We start from the raw sequence: 15,793 nt of genomic DNA on the forward strand, positions 1-15,793 counted from the left end.
GTTCATTTAAAAGTCTCAAAGTCATTTTGTACTGGGCAATTTTGAGTACAGTGTTCTGAATTGAAGTTTTCCTCTACATAATTTTGACAATATTAAGAAAAGATGTACTTAGTATGTTCTGCTTTCAGCGACAATAGGGAAGGCTTCAATTTTGCATTGTTGATTTAATCAAGTAGGTTATATTTGCAGAAAAATGGTCAGTATGTAATGCTGTCATTAATCTGTATAGAATGTGTGTCCCATATAGAATCATAGAATCATAGTTAGGGTTGGAAAGGACCTTAAGATCATCCTTTCCTGTTACATCTCGCGCCTGTGTGCCTACACTGTGGGCTGTTACACACAGAGGACAAGAATCTTCTGGGGACCAGAACTTACCTGCAGAAAGGACAATTCAAAGCTTTACACAGGAACAATAAAGGAATCTAAATTTTGAATTAGGCAAAGGGCATTAAAACATTTAAATACATAGTCACAATTTGGTAAATTACATCATTGCAGGTTTATTTTAATAAAGAATTCCAGCAGCTGCTATTCTGAGCAGAACCAGTCAATACCTTATTTTTGCATTTGATATGCAGCTGTAATAAGCCACATGTGAATTTATTAAGCCTTCTGAATTTTCTGTCTGTTCAGGGAGCTATAGGTTTTTAGATTTTAGATTTTTACGGATATCTGGCTTTAATTTAAAGTAATAAAAAAAAAGGAAAAATTGTTTGCACCATTTCCTTAAAAAAAAAAAAAAGGTTTTGTCATGTCTATGTCTATGAATCAAAATGTAATTAAGATTGATGGCAATCCCAGGTGCAGCTACAGGTTGGGCACGGAAGACATTCAGGGCAGGCCTGCAGAGAGGGACTTGGGGGTGTTGGCTGATGAGAAAATTAACATGAGGCGGCAGTGTGCACTTGCAGCTCAGAAAGCCAACCGTATCCTGGGCTGCATCAAAAGAAACATGACCAGCAGGTCAAAGGAGGTGATCGTGCCCCTTTACTCTGCCCTCATGAGACCTCACTTGGAGTATTGTGCACAGTTCTGGTGTCCTCAACATAAAAAGGACATGGAACTGTTGGAACAAGTGCAGAGGAGGGCCACAAGGATTATCAGGGGCTGGAGCATCTCCTGTATGAAGACAGGCTGAGAAAGTTGGGGCTGTTCAGCCTGGAGAAGAGAAGGCTGTGTGGAGACCTCATAGCAGCCTTCCAGTATCTGAAGGGGGCCTATAGGGATGCTGGGGAGGGACTCTTCATTAGGGACTGTAGTGATAGGACAAGTGGTAATGGGTTCAAACTTAAACAGGGGATGTTTGGGTTGAAGATAAGGAAGAAGTTCTTTACTGTGAGGGTGGTGAGGCACTGGAATGGGTTGCCCAGGGAAGTTGTGAATGCTCCATCCTTGGTGGTGTTCAAGGCCAGGTTGGACAGAGCCTTGGGTGACATGGTTTAGTGTGAGGTGTCCCTGCCCATGGCAGGGGGTTGGAACTTGATAATCTTAAGGTCCTTTCCAACCCTAACTATTCTATGATTCTGTGATTCTATGTTAGGTGTGAGTGGGATTTCATGAAGTGCTGGAAACAGGACACTTTTCTTCAACAGTCTTGAAAAATAAGTTAAACATTATTAAAATATTCATGTACCTAAATAAAACTAAAGTGGCATCTTTGTGCTGAAGGTTTACATGACTTTTATTAGTATTATTTCAACAGTTGCATGTCACAGAGCGAAGGTATGTTTTTATGAAGTGCAATTCACTTTGAATTTAATACTTGTATACTAATTTCCTTCTGCATATAAATGAATTTTAGATTTTTTTTTTTATTTGAAGATTGTTGTTGGAACTAAAGGTGGCAGTTACTCCCATTCAGATGCACTGTAAGAATCTGAAAGTGAACAGTAATGTCTTGTTTCCAGAGGCAGATAATCTGTTGCACAACTATTATATGTCTTGAGTAAGTGGATATTTCTGCAGATGATAGCAGAGAGTTTGGATAGCTGTGTGCAAACACACTATTTGATTTGTATGCCGCAGGGATCTACAAAGCAAATTGCTGTTTGATACTGGAAGATGTGTGAGGTGTTCATATTGTGAAAAAGCTGTGGCAACTGTTGTCTGTGCTTGAATGTGGAACATCCCTGGTAGAAAATGGAGCAGAAGGGAGCCATGGTAGAAAGTAAGATGTCCTTTCTAGGACTGTGACTTTCTGCCCTGATGCAGGCCGTGCTTTGTGGGTCAGATGCACCCAGGAGAGGTGCCTTCCTCCTTTGCTCCATCATCTGCTAATGAACCACTGGGCTCCTCTGTCTCCACATCCCGCTGTAGTTCACCAAAACCTTCCCCCTGTGTGTAAGCCTGTCCTTTCCAAGGAGACCCCAGTGTAAAGGAGGGGTGCTGCTCTCCTAATCGCCATGCTGGGGGAATGTGGTGTCTGCTCCCAAGCAAGTGCCCTGGGTGGAGCGAGTTCAATAACCTGGCAGGGTCCTGCAGTTGGGAACTGATTTGGTAACTGAATACTTGGCACACTCCAGTCTGCTCCATGCTCTGCCTTTACTACATTTTCTAAAATTCACTTACAGTGTTTTCTGTGGTGGAGAAGTGTTTACATCCCATATTTATACTATTAAACTGGTTGCCAAACACTGAAGAGCTGTGTGGTGTTACGCTATAAAGTACAATCCCGCTGCTGCTTGCATGCAAATTAATAATAACAACTTAGCTCTCTGTCTGCTTTTTTGTGTATAAATGCATTTGTAACATAGTAACATATAAATCATTTTAGTAAAAGCACTAGAAAGGCTAAAACATTTCCTGCAGGTATGATTAAGAGGAAATTTTACTGTTTGGTGGTTCTTTTGTGATTTCCTTTTCTGATTCTGTTAAAGGAACGCTTTTAAAATGATGCGATGCTTAATCACTCTTTCTGGATTTCAGTTTGGGGTTTTTTTTGTTATTTTTAATTTCACTGAGTTATTTTGTCTTCCTAAAGAGTGAGGGATTAACCTACAGGCTAAAAGTTACTATGAAACATTAATTAAATATATTCTTGTCACTTACAGGCACAGATATTTTTTTAATGTGCCTGGTCAGTTTTGAAGCCACTATTTTTTGTTACTAGACATAAATCATTAGCAAGTATTTTTAGTGTCATCAGTGAAAGGTTCATAAAAGTCCATAATTTTCAGGTATCTTTTTGATTAGCTGCTCAGAAATTTCCTTAAAAAGGGGGTGTAAATTATTCCACACCGAAAACTAGAGACTGAGTACAGTTTGTGCATAAATTGAAATTGTCTTTCTAATAGCCCCTTTGAAGGTGTGGGGTTGCCTTCAAGATAATGATTTAAACATAAACTGACCCTTGATGAGGGAGCTGGAGTTTCAGTTTAATGCATTTCTGCAGTTTTCCTTTGTCTTCAGTCCCTTCAAATTCCACACAAATAATTTCATCATAACAGGTGATTTTTCAGAAGATGGATGCTGCTGACAGTTAATATAAAATTATTACCCCAAATGCATTTTTGTAATTACTTCCTAGAGAACTGTCTTTGTGTTAGAAGACATTTCATACTTTAGTAACATAAGTGTTTGGGGAGAACATGAGTAATAATTACAAGCAGTCTTTCAGTGAAAATAAACCTAAAAATTATTAAAAAAGCTAATGTTAAAGTTGGTTAGAGACAGTGAGGAATTTATTTAGCACGTTATGTCTGTGTGTATGTTTTCTAAGTTTAATAGCCCTTCTGTAACTAAACTTAAAAAAGCAATAAAGAACAGGGAAACTGCTTTCTAATTTCTTAAGCAGTAATGAAACTAACAACTGATTAAAAGTGACATGGTACTAGAGACCGAATAAACAAACTTAATCTGAATGTTCCTGTAGGAGATTTCTGCTAGAATGGATAATGAAATGGCATCATTTAATAAAAGGTTTCTCTACCATGTTGTCTAAAGGATACTACAGAAGTCTTGAAATCCAAGAAAACCAGGGTTGTAGGGCGAGTTTGTGTGTGTGAATGTGATGTAAAAATCATAGACAGAGCAAAGCCGGTGGGTTTCAAGTCAGATGTGAGATGTAAATGGTTACACTTAGAGGACACGGAGCCAGGACTGCCCATATAAATATACATATGTTCTGGTAGTTACTATGCACATGCTAGCAGTGTGGTTGAGTTTGCATGGAGGCAGAACAACACAGGGCCAAGTCTCGGTTTCATTGGAGAAAACGGGGCAATTACACCATGCATACATGCAGCTAAATATAAGTATGGTATATCTCCGTGCCATGTGGAGATAACCATATAGAGATATAGGTGGACTCAGGTGAAAGCAAGGCACCTCGAAGCAACAAGTTGCATGCATTATCTGTTCTGCATGTGATGCCTGTGACTGTGTGTCGTGGTTTAAGCCCAGCCGGCAACCCAGAGAGAATTGAGTCAGACAATGGGACTCATTTCCAGAACAACCTTATAGACATTTGGGCCAAAGAGCATGGAATTGAGTGGGTATATCACATCCCTTACCATGCACCAGCCTCTGGGAAAATCGAATGGTAAAATGAGTTGTTAAAAACTACACTGAGAGCAATGGGTGGTGGGACTTTCAAGCACTGGGATACACACTTACCAAAAGCCACCTGGTTGGTCAACACCAGAGGATCTGCCAACAGGGCTGGCCCAGCCCAGTCAGAACTTTTACATGCTGTAGAAGGAATGAATGCCATCCAGAGGGACCTTGACACGCTTGTGAGGTGGGCCAATGCCAACCATATGGAATTCAACCAAGACAAATGCAAGGTCCTACACCTGGGTCGGAGCAATCCCAGGCACAGCTACAGGTTCGGCAGAGAAGAGATTCAGAACAGCCCTGTGGAGAAGGACTTGGGGGTGTTGGTTGATGAGAAAATTAACATGAGCCAGCAGTGTGTGCTTGCAGCCCAGAAAGCCAACCGTATCCTGGGCTGCATCAAAAGGAGCACGACCAGCAGGTCAAAGGAAGTGATCCTGCCCCTTTGCTCTGCCCTCATGAGACCTCACTTGGAGTACTGTATATGGTTCTGGTGTCCTCAACATAAGAAGGACATGGAGCTGTTGGAACAAGTCCAGAGGAGGGCTACAAGGATGATAAGTAGGCTGGAGCACCTCCTATATGAAGATAGGCTGAGAAAGTTGGGGCTGTTCAGCTTGGAGAAGAGAAGGCTGTGTGGAGACCTCCTAGCAGCCTTCCAGTGCCTGAAGGGGGCCTATAAGGGTGCTGGGGAGGGACTCTTGATACTGTAATGATAGGACAAGTGGTAATGGGTTCAAACTTAAACAGGGGATGTTTGGGTTGAAGATAAGGAAGAAGTTCTTTACTGTGAGGGTGGTGAGGTACTGGAATGGGTTGCCCAGGGAAGTTGTGAATGCTCCATCCCTGGCAGTATTCAAGGCCAGTTTGAATGGAGACTTGTGTGACATGGTTTAGTGTGAGGTGTCCCTGCCCTTGGTAGGGGGATTGGAACTAGATGATCCTAAGGTTCTTTCCAACCCTAACTATTCTATGATTCTATGACTTTATGTTTGGTCAAGGAGTAGTAGAAAGAGAACCAGAATCATGTGGGGTTTTTATTTACAATACATTTTTATTTAAGGAAAAATCTATAAAGCATGAGCTTTGCCGGACAGCTGTTTATTGAATAAACATAGTTCAGGTGATGACTTACATTATGTAGTGCTTAATGAATGACACTTTTTATAACCAAATCCTTAGATTTGTTGCTGCTGTGTAAGTGGCATATCTTATTTGTTTGAAATGAATGTTATATCTAGCCCTTAATTGAAATTTTGTAGTAGTAATATATGCATAATTTAAAAGAACCTGAAAATGTGCAGTTCGGGTAATTGCTAAGAAGCATGCTGTGATACACCACAAACAGGCATTTTTTTTCAGTGGTTCCATTGCAATTCAAAGGGTACATCTTGTTACAAATGCTCCAATGGAAAGCTACACAGTGTTTTACACCAGTTGATTATGTTATCATGCACAGTACAGAAGATGGTATAAATTGTGCTCTGGCTGGATAGTGGTTGCAGAGTGCTAATGTGTTTGTCTGAACTGCAGTGCTTGTGGTAGCCGATTTTCATCTTCAATAAATTTTGTTTTTCAGCTTTGTTTCATGTTCTCAGAATTGGTTGTCCTTAATCTTTTTGGCTCTGATCTAATTTTAGAAACAGTTAATCTCTGTTTGTTGGTGTTTCCTTAATGGCTAAAAACCCAAATGCATCCTCAACCAACAAGGTTTCATCTCCCTCCTGCCTGGCTGTGGTCAGCTCCCAGGCTTTCAGGATCATCCAGTGCATGGTGCCAGGAGGATCTCTTCCATAGAAGAGCATGTGGTTCTATCTCACTTAGCTGGATGACTTCTCAAATGTTCCTGTCTTACCAGCAGGGTCTATTCAGTATGTGAATGCTCGTGGGGCAGGTGAAATGGGGCAGGTGTAGTGATTGCAGCTGTGTTGCTCAGGTCAGTGGGACATGTATGTGTAAGAGGTGCAGGCACCTCCATTTGAGCTGGTCACCAAAGCCCAGTCAGCATGGCCAGCATTTCTAGTGGATGACTTCACTGCTGAAAGGGCAGAAGGGATTTAGAAGGGCTTTCTCACCTCTGCTGCCTCTCTGGAGAGCTGCAGTGCTGCATGGAGCCATTGGGCATGACTGGCTTCAGGCGTGTTTAGGCATCTGCTATGGCCAAGGGGGTGTCCTGGAGTTGCAAGGATGTGGCTGCAAGCCCATCCCTCATGAGAGACCACTGAGTGCATGCAGAGGGCACTGGCTGTGGCCAGCTGCCCCTGCCTCCCACCCCACTGCCAGCAGACAGGCAGCTGCCCCATGTGTGGACCTGCCACCTCATGACCCCAGCATGTCCGGTCCCTGCACCAGGGTAGTTCTGGAGCTGCCAGACAGCTCATTCTGCCTGAACACTAATGTGCATGAAAATTTGTAGGGTTTTTTGGCAAAGATGTTTGTGCTAGCCCACACTCTAGTCACAGATGAAGATAAAGAGTATCTGAGAGAGCTGAAGGTCAGATGTCATGCTGTTGGCTCCTGGCTAGGCTGGCACAATGCAAGGTTCATCTGCCCAGCAAAGTGCCTCTCGTTAGTTTAGGGATCTCTCACATCCTGGATATACATGTGCTTTGGAGGTCTTAAGCTAGAGCTTTTTTTTTTTCTTGCTACTAATATTGGTGCTTGGAGGTAGCGAGGAAAGGAGAGCATTGAGAATTAAAATTCAGCACATACCTTTTCTGGGCTGTAATTAATCTTGCCAATTTTAAAAGCTTTGAGAATCTGGTTAAGTGATAAAACACTAACAACTTTATATGACAGAAAGTTAGAGGCTCCTGCTATACACCCACCAGAGAAGATGAGGAGAGAGTGTTTGCAGGATTTGCACTAAGCAGCAAAGAATACATTTGAGAATTGTTGCACCGCATGATATAAAAAGCACCGCATAATATAATGAAAGGTGTCGGGAATAATGTGAAATTTGCTGTAATTAAATGTATCTTAATAAGTGCAACATCCTTCTTAAAGCTCTTATTTTTCAGACCTTTCAAACTTAGAAGATGTTCTTGCTGTTGGCAGGTGGACTGGGAGGAGAGCTGGAGAGCAAAGCAAAGGACAGCCAGGCCCTGGAAGAGAGGAACAGTGTGATGAGCCAGGAAGAGAGAAGTGAGGAAGATGAAGACATGGAGGATGAGTCAGTTTACACCTGCGATAACTGTCAGCAGGATTTCAATTTACTGGCAGACCTGACTGAACACAGGGCACACAACTGTCCTGGAGGTAAAATGTTGTGGGTTTTATAATGCTAAAAGTTTCAGTCAGGGTATTTTTCCCTCTCTCCAAATGTAAGAAGATTAAAAAAGCTAAATGACTGAAGTGTGTACAACTCCCAGGAAGAAAGGCCTCTGAACCCCATAAAAGAACATGACGATTTCTGAGATAAAAATTCACAGTGCGAGTTTTATAATTCCACCCTAAAAATGCACCATTCTCTCTAGGTTATTATTACATTGCCTTTTGAATTTTATGGAAGTGAGGATGATATCAGCCTATGCTGATCTTGATTTTACTTTCCGTAAAATAAGACCAAGCTCAGAGCATTGGTGTGAAGAATTGCAACATATCTTGCTTTTACAAGGCTGCCTTTCCATGGCCGGCGGTAGCAGCACGTATTCTGCAGAGCATGCTAAGCCAATTTACAGGGGTAGTAAAAAGCTTTCCAGATATTACTGAAGATTAAATAAAATCTTAGGAGGGGGAGCACAGGATATGTTCATATGTGTTTAAATCAGAGATTGTTACTCTTCACCTTCCTGGAATTGAATACTCTGCCATCAATTTTTCTTTTGCACTCATTTACAGTATTTTTAGGCAGTTACTGTTCCAGCTGACGGGCAGGTGGAGGGCAGGAGGGTTAGTTTCTCCTCTGGTGCAGCAGTATCCCATCATCTTTCTCCTGAGTGCATATTCTTTCCTGGCCACTTAATTTGTTTGGTAATTAGTCCATGTTTTCCGCTCTTCTTTTTGAGCATAAGGAAAATGATGCTCAACCAAGAAAAAATACAGGGAACAGAGTACAGGAAGGGAGGAAGGGTCAAGCAGGGGCTTTGGCTCAGTCTGACTCCCACCCTGAGATCATCCTTCCCTGTCTCACTCTGGTCTGCAGAGGAGAGGACCCTTTACTCTCACTCCTGTCTGCTTGCTGGTTGGAAGGACAGAGGGAGGCTGGGGCTTTTCCCCAGCCTGCAGGTGGATAGGGATTGCAGTCCTACGCCTGCCCTCAGGGCTCCTTGCTCTACACTCTTGTTTAAACCCTACATAGGTTTGCAAACTTGAAAATGTGTAGAATTGAAAGGAAATTTCTTGCAGGGAAATTCATTGGTCTGCTGACAACCATGGCACTGGCATTCATACTCTATGGGGCAGTAAGCAAGAAAATGCCATTGAGTAGAAAAATCCTTGTTTTGCAAACTGAAAAGTGACCTGTGTCGACATTGGTCCTTTCCAAAGGAGCAGTTGCAGGGACAAATCCTTCCTGATGCCATCCTACATGGGGAGCAGGACAGGCAGGATCCAACCAGGGCAGGGGGTGGCAATGCAGATGCAGGGTGTGTCTCCAGCAGCTGTCCCTGGGCGGCTGCTGCTCCATCACTGCCCTGTCTCCTAAGTTGTGCTGGTACAGCTGCTCATGGTGCTAGCTGCTCATGGTGCTGGGGGCAAGCCCCAGCAAAAGAAAAGCTGGTTTTCCCCCACGTGTCTGCTTATGGCTGGTTCAATGTGTGATGCCACAAGCAGCTGTAATGGCACAACTGCAGGAGGGGAGCAGCCACTGTTGGCGGGGACTCCAGTGGAGGAATGTAAGGCTGCAACTAGTGACCAACAGCACTATGAAAAGAAGCAAGTTTTTTAGTAGAGATTCTATTTTCATCAATACAGTCAGTGTTTTCACACCTCAGCTTTTAGTTACCCTCAATGTAATGTTCTGTTAGTGTGACTAAGAAAAATATAGAATCATAGAATGGTTTGGGTTGGAAAGGACCTTAAGATCATTAAGCTCCAACCCTCTTGCCATGGGCAGAGACACCTTGCACTAGACCTTGCTGTCCAAGGCTCTGTGCAGCCTGGCCTTGAACACTGCCAAGGATGGAGCATTCACAACTTCTTTGGGCAACCTGTTCCAGTGCCTCACCACCCTCACAGTAAAGAACTTCTTCCTTATATCTAATCTAAACATCCTATTTAAATTTGAACACATTACCTCTTGTCCTATCACAACAGTTCCTAATGAAGAGTCCCTCCCCAGCATCCTTGTAGACCCCACATAGACAGTGTCCACTCCTTATTCCATACCATTCACATCATGTTCAGATCCCACATTTTTCAATATACCATTACTTTTGCCTCATATATATGTACATACATATATGTACACATATATATACACACGCACACACACACACACACAAAGAGAGAGATATCATTCCTTAGTCCATGGACCAGTGACAATAGGATGCTTTTGCCACTAATTCCCAGTTAGGCTGATTTCAGCCTCCAGTACAGTCAACTCTTGGGATCCTCCTGTCACTCCAGGAATTCAAATGGGTTCCGACCCTTGATAGATTGATGACATCAGGGTACACTGTGCACAGGTGTGTACTAGAGCCTTATACTCCTGTGGGACTGATGTGCCAGGCCATTTGATCCACACAGTCCAATAAACCTGATTGTCCCTCTCCTCCACCTCCACCTGGCTGGAGACAGAGCCCATCTAATAGTGGTTATAAGACTGTACACTTAGGTCTTGTGTAAAGGGATTAGTATTCCTCATCACATGAGCTGGAGTAAAATCAGCTCTTCTACTCCATCTGGGAAACTGCTCACCAGAGACTGTAGCAGCAACTTTCTTGGGAGGATTATCCTTGACTGTTGTTCTCCAATTAACGCACCTGTTCCTCCAGAACTGAGGTAGGTTTTCCATCCCACTTTCTCATGTCTCCTCCGTGATCCTGCAGGTAAAATCACAGGGTGGCCCGCAGCCTGTATCTCCTCTATCTTCTCTCTTGGATAGTAAGGCGTCTTCTGTTAATACCTGAAAAATGGGTTGGTACACGTGGGGAGCTGGATAGATCAGATAGATTGTCTCTCAATTGTTTGAACTCCTGGGACAGTTTTTCCACAGCTGAAATGATGGAAGGGGTGAGATTGTCTTCGAACTCTCAGAGTTGACGAGTCACTTCCTCCGCTGTTGGTGTTGCTGCTCATTCCAGGTCATTGATGCCAATGAGTGGACATATGATGATAGCAAACTCTGTTTAAGTTTTTGCCACATGGGTTGTGTACATTTGACTTCATCTGGATATACGGGTGCATTCCCAGCATCCAGCCTACTATGGATCATCTCTAGAATGGCTAATTCCCTCAGGGACTGTATGCTTCTCTCTATCATCTGTTTAACTTTCGAGATTAGACGAAATAGGGCATTCTCAGGGTGGGATGGCCGTGGGTAAAACGCACCATATGTGTAGCAACATGCACAAGCAGCAGCAGGCAGATCTCAAGTCTAACCAAAACCTATACAATTTGCAAATGCTGCTGTAAATAGCCTGGTGGGGGACCAGAGGGTGTGAAAAAATGTCTCCTTCATAGGTTGACCACCTGAGGAGGAAAAAAAGATGCGTAATTGCTAAAAAGTTCCATTACATGCCTTCCAAACTATAGAGGTGAGGACCATGCTGGGAATGCAAGCCAGACCAGTTTCATGATCAACAAGTCTATTGTATTACAAGTCATTACCAAGAAGTACAGTGAAACAAGAACCTCAGCCCAGGCCCCCCAGCCAACGAACACTAAACCAGCAAATACTGGCTGTAAGTCAGGTGTGACATGCTGAAACTCTGAGATCAAGCGCAACAACTCTGAGAGCAAATAAATCAACTTTGTGACGAGTATTAATCCAAAACAGTGAATGGTTACCACAAGTACTATTAGACACACTCTGATCAGATCTTTCATTAATCTCAACCCTTTGTGGCCCACATTGGGAGATCTTGGGTCCTGGTGGGCATCAGTTGGCGACTGGTGAGCAATTGTTTTCTCTCCCCTTGTTATCCCCTTATCATTATTTTTATTGGTGGTTGCAGTAGTAGTTTTATATTATACCTTAGTTACTGGGTTGTTCTTATCTCAACCCTGGGAGGTACATTCTTTCGATTCTCCCCATCCCTCTGGGAGCAGGGGGGAGGATGGTGTGGGTGGGGGAGGAAGGTGTGGGTGGAGGAGGAAGTGGGGGGAGTGTTTAAACCACATCAAACCAACACCCTGTCATGGTTTAAGCCCAGCCAGTAACTCAGAACCACCCAGATGCTCCCCCACTCCCACCACCCCCCTTCCCCCCCCACCCCTGCTCCTGGAGGGATGGGGAGGAGAATCAAAAGAATGTAACTCCCACAGGTTGAGATAAGAACAGTCCAGTAACTAAGGCATAGCACAAAACCAGTACTGCTACCACCAATAATAATAATGATAAGGGAAATAACAAGGGAAGAGAATACAACTGCTCACCACTCACTGACCAATACCCCACCCTACTGAGCAGTGATCTAACCCTTCCGGGTAACTGCCCCCAGTTTATATAGTGGGCATGACGTGCTGTGGTATGGAATACCTCTTTGGTTAGTTTGGGTCAGGTGTCCTTTCACTGTTTCTTCTTGACTCCCCCTCCTCCCTGGCAGAGCAGGAGACTCAGAAAGTCCTTGGTTAGAGTAAACATTACTGAGCAGCAACTAAAAACATTGGTGTTATCAGTGCTGTTCCCAGGCTGAAAGTGAAAACCACAGCACTTCACCAGCTACTAAGAAAGAGAAAAATGACTGCTACTGCTGAACCCAGAATACACCCCCAAGTACTTCTCAGCAGGGCTGTTCTGAATCTATTTTCCGCCCAACCTGTACCTGTGCCTGGGATTGCCCCGACCCAGGTGTAGGACCTTGCACTTGGCTTGGTTGAACTTCATGAGGTTGGCATTGGCCCACCTCACAAGTGTATCAAGGTCCCTCTAGATGGGACATCTGTCCCCATGAGGGGCACCACTCATTGCCTGTCTCTAGTTGGATACTGAGCCCTTGACCACAACACTCTGTGTGCGGCCATCTAGCCAATTCTTTATCCACTGATTGGTGCATCCATCAAATTTATGTCCCTCCAATTTAGATTCAAGGATATTGTGTGAGACAGTGTCAAACGCTTTGCACATGTCCAGGTAGATGACATCAAGCGCTTTTCCCCTGTCCTGGGTTCAGCTCTAGCAGTTATTTTTCTCCTTAGTAGCTGGTTCAGTGTTGTGTTTTGACTTCAGTCTGAGAACAACGCTGATAACACATTGTTGTGGTTTAAACCCCGTCAGGCAACTTGTTCACTCACTCCCAGTGAGTGGTGCTGGGCTGACAACAATCGAGGCCCACCCCCCCCCCGGGGCTCTCCCCTTCCCCGCTCCCAGAGGAATGGGGAGGAGGACTGAAATAGTGCAACTCCCACGGGTTGAGACAAGAACAGTCCAGCAAACAATGTACAACACAAATCACCACCGCTACCACCAACGACAACAATGATAAGGGAAAATAACAAGGGAAGAGAATATGATACCATCTGCCAAAAAACGAGTCCCACCCGGAAGCCTGTGTCCTTCTGGGTAACTCCCAGTTACCCCCCACCCCGGGCATGACGTGCTGTGGTATGGAATACCTCCTTGGCTAGCCTGGGTCAGTCGCCCCGTCTCTGCTTCTTCATGGCTTCCCCTCCTCCCTGGCAGAGCATGAGCCTCACAAAGTCCTTGGTCAGGGTAAACATCACTTAGCAACAACTGAAAACATCGGTTTCACCAACACTGTTCCCAGGCTGGAAGTCAAAACACAGCACTGCACCAGCTACCACGAAGGAGACACATGACTGCTACTGCTGAACCCAGGACATTATCCACCCCTTATTCCATACCATTCACGTCGTGCTCAGATCCCACATTTTCAATATACCATTGCTCTCCCACATATATACATCCATATACATGCAGACCAAGAGAAAAAGATCATTTTCTTAGTGCATGGACCAATCCCTATAACGCTGCCGAGTCCATTCGGTCCATAATGTCAGGTTCCATCTCCTGTAACAGTCTTTCAGGGCAGGAAAGGCTGTGTGCAGTATTGGATCATTGCCTGCTGATGCTGGTCGTTACTTTACTGTGGAACTCATCCGGTTCTATCAAAGTTCATTCTCTGTTGGGATGATGGTTGGAGGGAAGTCCGGGCTAGTCGCTGGTGACCTGAAGACGCCTAGTTGATGGGCTATAAAAGTATTACACAACAGGCAACAGCATACAATTGAGTTCACTGGCTGTTTTTCCCCTAAAATCAAATCCCCTTGAGGTATACATGGGACTTTCCCATCTTCCCGCATTACCCACCAAGTATATCCAGGTCCCTGAGCAAAAGCAATCCCATGAGTGGGTTTGCCTTTACCTGAAGCAGGAATAACCCAGACTGTCTTCCCCAGCAAATTCTTCATATGCACCACGGGAACTTTGTCCCCCTCTACAATATATAAAAGTTCTGACTGGGCTGGGCCAGCCCTGTTGGCAGAACCTCTGGTGTTGACCAACAAGGTGGCCTTTGGTAAGTGTGTATCCCAACACTTGAAAGTTCCCCCATCCATTGCTGTCAGTGTAGTTTTTAACAGCCCATTGTACCATTTGATTTTCCCAGAGGCTGGTGCGTGGTAGGGGATGTGATATACCCACTCAATGCCATGCTCTTTGGCCCAAATATCTATAAGGTTATACCAGAAATGAGTCCCATTGTCTGACTCAATTCTCTCTGGGGTGCCGTGTCGCCACAAAATCTGTTTCTCAAGGCCCAGGATAGTGTTCCGGGCAGTGGCATGGGGAACAGCGTATGTTTCCAGCCACCCGGTGGTTGCTTCCACCATGGTAAGCACATGGCGCTTGCCTTGGTGGGATGTCGGCGGGTGATATAGTCAATCTGCCAGGGCTTCCCCATATTTATACTTCAACCATCATCCTCCATACCAAAGATTCTTTAACCGCTTGGCTTGTTTAATTGCAGCACATGTTTCACACTCATGAATAACCTGGGCAATAGTGTCCATTGTTAAGTCCACCCCTCGATCACGAGCCCATCTGTATGTTGCATCTCTGCCCTGGTGGCCTGAAGTGTCATGGTACCACCGGGCCAAAAATAATTCACCTTTATGTTGACAATCTAAGTCCATCTGAGCCACTTCAATCTTGGAACCTTTATCCACTTGTTGGTTGTTCTGGTGTTCCTCAGTGGCCCGACTCTTGGGTACATGGGCATCTACATGACGTACCTTCACCACCAGGTTCTGCACCCTGGCAGCAATATCTTTCCACAGTGCAGCAGCCCAGATGGGTTTACCTCTGCGTTGCCAGTTGCTCTGCTTCCATTGCTTCAACCACCCCCACAGGGCATTTGCCACCATCCATGAGTCAGGAGAGAGATAAAGTGCCGGCCACTTTTCTCGTTCAGCAATGTCCAAGGCCAGCTGGATGGCTTTCACCTCAGAAAAGTGACTTGATTCACCCTCTCCTTCAGCAGTTTCTGCAACTTGTCGTCCAGGACTCCATACAGCTGCCTTCCATCTCCGATGCTTTCCCACAATACGGCAAGAGCCATCAGTAAACAAGGCATACTGCTTTTCACTTTCTGACAGTTTATTATATGGTGGGGCCTCTTCAGCACGCACCACCTCCTCCTCTGGTGACATTCCAAAATCTTTGCCCTCTGGCCAGTCCATGATGACTTCTAGAATGCCTGGACGACTGAGATTTCCTATTCGAGTTCGTTGTGTAATTAGTGCAGCCCATTTACTCCATGTAGCATCAGTTGCATGATGTGTAGAGGAGACCCTGCCTTTGAACATCCAGCCCAGCACGGGCAGCCGGGGTGCCAGGAGGAGCTGTGCTTCAGTGCCAATCACTTCCGAAGCAGCTCGAACCCCTTCATAGGCTGCCAGTATCTCTTTCTCAGTTGGGGTATAGCTGGCCTCAGATCCTTTGTATCCCCGACTCCAAAAGCCGAGGGGTCGACCTCTCGAGTCTCCCCTGGAGCTTTCTGCCAGAGGCTCCAGGTAGGACCGTTCTCCCCAGCTGCAGTGTACAGTACATTTTTTACATCTGGCCCGGTCCGGACTGGTCCAAGGGCTACTGCATGAACTATCTCGCGTTTAA

General features: G+C 44.7%; 1 protein-coding gene across 1 annotated transcript in view; it reads left to right on the forward strand.

Moving 5' to 3' along the window:
- LOC130605880 (zinc finger protein 423-like) overlaps positions 1-7,838 on the forward strand; it is a 53,258-nt gene extending 45,420 nt beyond the window's left edge. The window contains exon 2 of the mRNA XM_057421693.1: positions 7,615-7,838. Within this exon, the coding sequence (XP_057277676.1) occupies positions 7,615-7,838 (224 nt within the window). The remainder of the gene's footprint in view (positions 1-7,614) is intronic.
- Positions 7,839-15,793: the final 7,955 nt, after the last annotated feature.

This window comes from Pezoporus wallicus, unplaced genomic scaffold, assembly GCF_028554395.1.
Source record: "Pezoporus wallicus isolate ANWC-B61680 ecotype Strahan unplaced genomic scaffold, APGP_CSIRO_Pwel_v1 contig_6700, whole genome shotgun sequence".
NCBI lineage: Eukaryota > Metazoa > Chordata > Aves > Psittaciformes > Psittacidae > Pezoporus > Pezoporus wallicus.